Source organism: Triticum aestivum, chromosome 4A, assembly GCF_018294505.1.
Source record: "Triticum aestivum cultivar Chinese Spring chromosome 4A, IWGSC CS RefSeq v2.1, whole genome shotgun sequence".
NCBI lineage: Eukaryota > Viridiplantae > Streptophyta > Magnoliopsida > Poales > Poaceae > Triticum > Triticum aestivum.
Genome location: NC_057803.1, coordinates 17,173,166 through 17,179,750, shown reverse-complemented (window position 1 = coordinate 17,179,750; position 6,585 = coordinate 17,173,166). Strand labels below are relative to the sequence as shown.

General features: G+C 47.7%; 1 protein-coding gene across 1 annotated transcript; it reads left to right on the top strand.

Moving 5' to 3' along the window:
- The first annotated feature begins 1,436 nt into the window (after window positions 1-1,436).
- Window positions 1,437-4,598, top strand: LOC123084836 (translation initiation factor IF-2-like). The gene is made up of 2 exons (XM_044506347.1): window positions 1,437-2,051; window positions 4,083-4,598. The coding sequence occupies exons 1-2, from the start codon at window positions 1,452-1,454 to the stop codon at window positions 4,221-4,223; spliced, it is 741 nt and encodes a 246-aa protein (XP_044362282.1). The 5' UTR covers window positions 1,437-1,451; the 3' UTR covers window positions 4,224-4,598.
- Window positions 4,599-6,585: the final 1,987 nt, after the last annotated feature.

Genomic DNA, 6,585 nt, shown 5'->3' with positions numbered 1-6,585 from the left:
ATAATCTTTGGGATCTACAAAACAATGCGTGCGACAACTATCAACCTAGGGAATCACTGTCAGTTCAAGCAAACCTAATAAAAAGAAATAAAATCTAGAAGTTACTAATAAAAAGAAATAAAATCTAGAAGTTGTGCAGTGAGCTTGGTGAAACGGGTAAATATCTAAAACTATGCACTATGTACATGAAAAATGTAAGATGTATATGATATGAGGGATTTTTGTCGCTAGGATAGGCCATAAAAGTGATGCAAAAATCCAATCATTACTGTCTAAGAAAAGGAAGCCAAAGCCGTGGAGGACTCCCCTCCACCGACATTGCCGACTAGGCGTGTAACCGTAGGGGTCCCGGTATGTTATATAACCCGATGTTGAGATAATCGATACACAATTACAATCTCTCGGTTATACGTGTACTTTGTACATCCCAATTTGCAATATACGCGAGTATGAGTAGGATTTTACCTCGTACGCGAATCAATCTGTGGTTGGATGGTTATGAGGACAGTGGTATTACCAGCCCACTAGGGTTCAAATCCCGGCGCTCGCATTATTCCTGGATTTATTTCAGAATTTCCGGCAATGCATGTTCAGTGGGAGAGTTGCCGTCGACTACAAGGTGTCTGTGATGACTTCATCAACCTCAAGATAATATCCCGGCTTGATGTCTCGAAGGTACTCATATGGATAGGATCTATATGTGTTCATAAAAAGAATATATGCTCGTATATATGAGCGTATGTGTCTGTACTATGTTCTCAAAAAAGGATTTTACCTCGTACGGAGGTCCTAGACCTGGGTAAATCTTTTATCCCGTTTCCCCTCCAACCTAATTACCTCAACAAGATACCGTATGAGGAGATCTACGAGAATCATCTCCGCCTAGACCCCTCCAAGCCTCCCATGAGTTTGTATTTGGTTTACGGGATTTCAGACACCGTATCACGCCGTAGACGTTTGGATATTTATGAGCGTTTTGCTGCACGAGGTTGGAGTTGCCCTAGTTAGGGCACGAGAAAGTATTTCAAAAAGAAAAAAATCCCGAGTATACCAATAAAAAATATCTCGCTACAAATCAAATGTCATATTTTTGAGCACGGCGAACTAAGCTCCGCGAGGATGATAATTTTTTTTAACAAGCATGACAAATTTTTGCGGTGTTTATTTTTTTTAACGAGAATTGGCATGCTTGCTAAAGAAAATCACCGTCCATCCCACAACATAAGATATCATAAAAATGCGTTCGATTACCATGCTCAGATTTTATCATTTCAAGTAAAAACAATGTCTGCTCCGTAGGCAGCGATCGACTCCAGTGGAGATGATACGATGCACTGCATTTGCAGCAGGGAAGGAGAGGAGAGAGGGGCAGGGCATCATTACTGGGCCTGGCGCTCGCGCTCACATCAACCATCAATGATGCGCGCCGAACCATTTGGGAACGAAAACTGATGAATGCTCTGCCCTGCCACCCTCCTCCTCTCCCACGTCAAGCTGACCCGCGTTGCTTCTCCGCGCCACCATCCCAGCTGGAATTCACTCCCCCACCATCCCGCTCCGGTTTCCGCGACAAGCGAGCGAGTAAAACCGAGGCGTGCGTGCGGCCTCTGTCGCCGGCGAGGCCAGGCGGCGCCTGGAAATTACCCCGCTGCCCTCGCCCACGCGCTGGCGCAGTGCGGTGGGGCGTCCGACGTCCCGTCGTCACGTCGAGGGGGCAGGAGCGTAAAATCACGGCGCCGCGCTCGCGCGGGAAATCCGGAAGCGGAGTGGCGTGGTACTGCGGCCCAGGGTGTCGCCCGTCCGTCCGTCCTTGCCATCTCAGAACCTTTCAATACAACCACCCCCGAGAGGCCGAGACTATTGCCATCCATCGTCGCACCAGCAGCGGCTCTTCCCCCATTCCGCGTGGGGGGCTAGGGTTTCCATCGCGCTCTCCCCGCCTCGCCCCTCGCCGTCGCCGGCCAGGGGCCCCCGATCGGGCCGGCGCCGGGGCCTCCTCGCCGCGGAGGGCTCCGGCCGGCTCGCGCTCGCCGGATGCGGCCGGTTCCGAGGTACAGGAACGCCCTCTCGCGCCGCTGTGCGACACTGCCTTTTCTTCTTCCGTGCCCGTGCGCTTATTGGTGGGTTGTTTCGGGGGGCGTAGCTTGCGATGATCTCTCTAGCGGAATGTGCGGTGGCGCTGGGGATTTTTGTTTGTGTCCTCGATGGTTCCGTTCCTGAGAAGGGGAGCGCCGCCGCATCACTCTGGGAGAATGTTGGTGCCCCGACGATGCTTTAGCGGTAGTAAGCTGCTCGAGATCGTTTGTAGGTGCATTGGTGGACATCCTTGTCTCTGCAGCGACTCCTGAAGGAGTTGCTGCGACTAGTACTCTGTTGTGCACATGCTTCTCGTTGTAGACTTGTAGGATCCTTGCAGTGTTGCTGTATGAGTGCATCTAGTACTTTGTGGTGATCCGTGATCTATCTAGCTGCGGATCACAAAGTCAAATGCCAGTTGCTGTACTAGTTGATTGGTACAGTTAGCAATTGATTTTCTTTAGTTCAGCTTGCACATATTCAGTGTGGTCTGGGTATGTTCGTCCTGCGGAACAAAGCTGGAAAGTGACTAGTTAATCCGGTAAAACCAAGCATGGAAAATGTGGATGTAAAATCCTGGCAGTTTAGCGAGTAATGTCTTGGGAGCAGGACGCACATTCTCCAGTGGTGACCTTTCTCTGCTTTGTTGGAATACTGTAGGATGTACATCTGATTACAAAAGTACTGATGCATAAATCTATTGCTGGTTCCACGAGCCTACTCTGAACTTCCCTGTGCTGTATATGAATCTAAAGAACCTGGAGCACTTCACATTACAGCATCATCTCACCTCAGCTTCACATCTGACATGTGTAGTTAACTATTACCTCCATCCCAAAATTCTTGTCTTTGATGTGTCTAGATACGGATGTATCTAGGGAGTATATAACAAGGTGTTTTGCACATTGTTTCTTGGTGGTGGGGTTGTACATGCTACCATGAATGCCAAATATTGCCTGTTGTCCTATATGAGATAAGATGCCATCATATGGCCTTTGGTATGCTTGCCTTTGATAGTTCTATGCAGTCTCACAATTTGAGTGAGCAATAGCTTGGGATGTGATTGAAGATGCAACTGCGAATGGCCTTTGTTAATGGTAACGACTATAAAAGCAGATAATGACACTTGATAATTTGCAACTTGAAGAGAAAAAAAGACGATGGGGCTATTGGTTTACTAGTTACTTTTACTTTTGTAGTCATAAATACAAGCAGCATACATGTCAAAATTTTATGACAAGAAGAGTAAAGCAACCATTGGAACATCAATCTTGCACCCAATCGAGTCATTCTACATGCATCAGTTCACTTGGCTATTTCAAATTAGAGTAAGAAATGTGGTAAAAATATATTCCAGAATTCATGAAGGACTGGTTGTGGCATGTGAAAATTATAATAATTGCCGTTATTGTATTGTTGAAGTTGTTATGTATTGGTTGTAATGGAATTGGACCCTTCAAGCCTAGTGGTCAAATGATCAAGCCGAACTTAACCAGTAAAGTTCTCAGGCCGTGCTTTTCTCCTGGACATTGCCTAAATTTGAAATCGATAGTTGTTACACTGATGGTTTGTACGTAATATTTTCGAACAGCATGTTTCTTCGGTAAGCTTGGTAAAAACCTTGTCTTCTCGCTGCCCTTGTACCACAGTCCAAGCTAACATGATGCCTTTCAGTAGAACAAATAAAAACATGAGTACTTTGACTTTCAGCAAAAGCGGCATCAAGTCCAGCATAATTACTTTTGTGAATTATTATGTACTCCCTCCGTCCCAAATTACTCGTCGCAGAAATGGATGTATCTAGAACTAAAATACATCTAGATACATCCATACCTATGACAAGTAATTCGGAACGGAGGGAGTACCTGCTTAAGCTTACTTGTTTATCCACATTATTCCTGGAGCTGCCTATTGCAAATGTTATTGCCGGTTATGTTTTTGTACAAAAATTGCTTGCTGCAGCCTTTTACCAACATCACTTCATTAAGACATCTGCTCTTTTGCAGTGTAGAGCAATGGGGAATGGAGCCAAGGCTGCTGATGATGTTAGGGAAGGGCAACTCAAGCTCATGGATCAATGTCTTGCCGCCACAAGCCCGGCAGTTGTGCATACTGCTCTTCTTTGGGGCTTGGCAAACCTAACCTGAGTCTCCTCAGGCCAAGACCCAGCGCAGCGACTCCTTGTAAGAGGAGGCATTCGTCTGCACGTGCCCATCAACAACTCCTGCAACTATTCTCCACTAACACCGATGACCTCGTCCGGGCACTAACCTGTCCTGGATGAGCTATGGTGATACCTACCTACCGAAGTACTATTATAGCCATCACTAATCTTTCTTCCTTAGTTTCCCTCCGTCTTCACTGCGGTTATTACCACTAATATTATGTAAGGTTTATTTTGGTTTGCTGTGAACCAATTTGGAAATTGGTGGATCATCGTGGTAGTACCATTTCATATTGTTGGATTCTAGATGTCTGTACTGACTTCTGGTGCACGAATGAATGAATGACCAGTTATATGACGCCGCATTTCTGAACGTTGGCGATTTGCTTGTGTACTGGAATCTTGCTGATGATACCTTGAACTAATGGAAGGTTATGTTGATGAGAGTTGAGTTGTGTTGTAGCTGCATGAAAAAGCCTTGTGTACTGTTTTGTTTTTGGAAAAGTATGTGGATTTATTATATAGGTTCAACCTTGCACCATCGGACGACCACAGCCATCATCTCTGCTTCTTTGTTGGAGCTGGCTTTGATTTTGTCACTGACAACCAACTTCTTTGTCGGAGCTGGTTTTGATTTTGTCGATGACAACCATCCGCCGACTCCGTTCTAATGGACGAACTCGGATTAAAGCCTGAAAGACTATCTTGAAGATGAAGCGTCGCCATCCGCTAAAATGCCACCTTGGCGAGAAAAATAATAATTATGACCTAACTACTCCCTCTGTTTGTAAATATAAGTCTTTGTAGAGCTTTCACTATAAACCACATACAGATGTAAATAGATGCATTTTAAGTGTAGATTCATTCATTTTGCTCCGTATGTAGTCCACCTAGTGAAATCTCTACAAAGACTTATCAGGAGATGAGAGAAGGATGTTCCTACAAGCCTCCTCAGCGATTTGGATTCCTGGTCGTTGGATCTGGCTGCTTGATGCGATCTGGGCCGTCAAATCAACCCCTGGAACGACCTCGTCCGTCGGATAAAAAAAAGTTACTGCTGGAATGAATAGTTTCACCTCGACCGTGCCACCGCACGTAAATAGCCTACCCTGCCGGGGGCATTTTCGTCATTTCACGCTTGCGCGTATAAATTGCGTCCCCGCTCCTGTGGAGATGACCTAGCCGCTCTCCCCCGCACTCACGCAGCCCCTCTCCTCTTCCTCTCGTCCCCCCTCCTGCCCACTCACTCGATCCCCACTGCTCGCCGCCCCGGACGCCGGTCGATTCCGGCCGCCCCGTCGCCGCCCGGCACACACGCAGCTGCAGCTCTACTAGCTTCACCGCGTCGATCCACTTTTCCTCGACTCCTGTGGTCGCCCCCATCAATTTCCCCCTGCTAGGGTTTCGGTTGTGGAGGTCGACCTCGCCTCCGGCAGCCGCCTGCTCATTGCCCGGCGCGATTGGACCGCGGACATCAACACGAAAGAGGTGTTGTTCATCATCATCAATCTGCTTCGGGTTCACCGGATTCAAGAAAGGGCACGGGCGGCAACTCCCTCCTGGATCCATCCGTTGCAGGTGTGCAGGCAACTCCGGTGAGTCCACCCTGATGCATTGTTTGTACCTCGCGCACTTTTTCCCTCTCTCGTGGTTCGGCGGGGAGCGAGCGGCGGTTGCAGATCAATGCCATGTGGTGGAGCGGTGGGGGGTTTGTAGGGGGAACCACGCCATGGCGGGTGAGGCGGACTGTGCCGACTAGAGAGGTGCAGGCGCTTTTGATGGGGCGGATGGTTCACGGCCGGCCTGTGGCGAAGGGAGGGGCGTTGATGTACAGGACGTAGGAGAGCATGGTGATGCTTCCGTACAGCGTGGTGACCACAGCGGGGCGTGCCTAGGTGCATGGGGGCGAGCTGGAGTTTGTTTCTGTTGATGGGCTCGTGGGAGGGGCCGTACCCTAGGGGAGGTGGCGACGGTGGCTTAGGCTTGTTATTTTCTTCCATATGCAGATTTCAGGCTTTATGTTGCCGCCTGACTTATTCAGTTCAGAGGCTATGAGCAAGTTTTAGGCTGCTGCTACTGTCTATCTATGCATGTTTGTCCTTGCCTTCTATGTCGTTGCTGATGTTTGTCTATACAAGTCTATGTTGATGCCTTTTATTTTCCAGTTGTCTGACGGTGAACTAGGAGTTTTTTTTGCTGATTAGAGATGATGCTGCTACTTTTATTTTTTCCAGTTGATTGATGAACTAGATGTAGTCACCGGTTTGGTGTTTACAGTCCTGTGAATGGCATATGTTTATTTGTGTCATCATTGCTGCTTCCTATCTCCTTTTCTCTGCATCTCA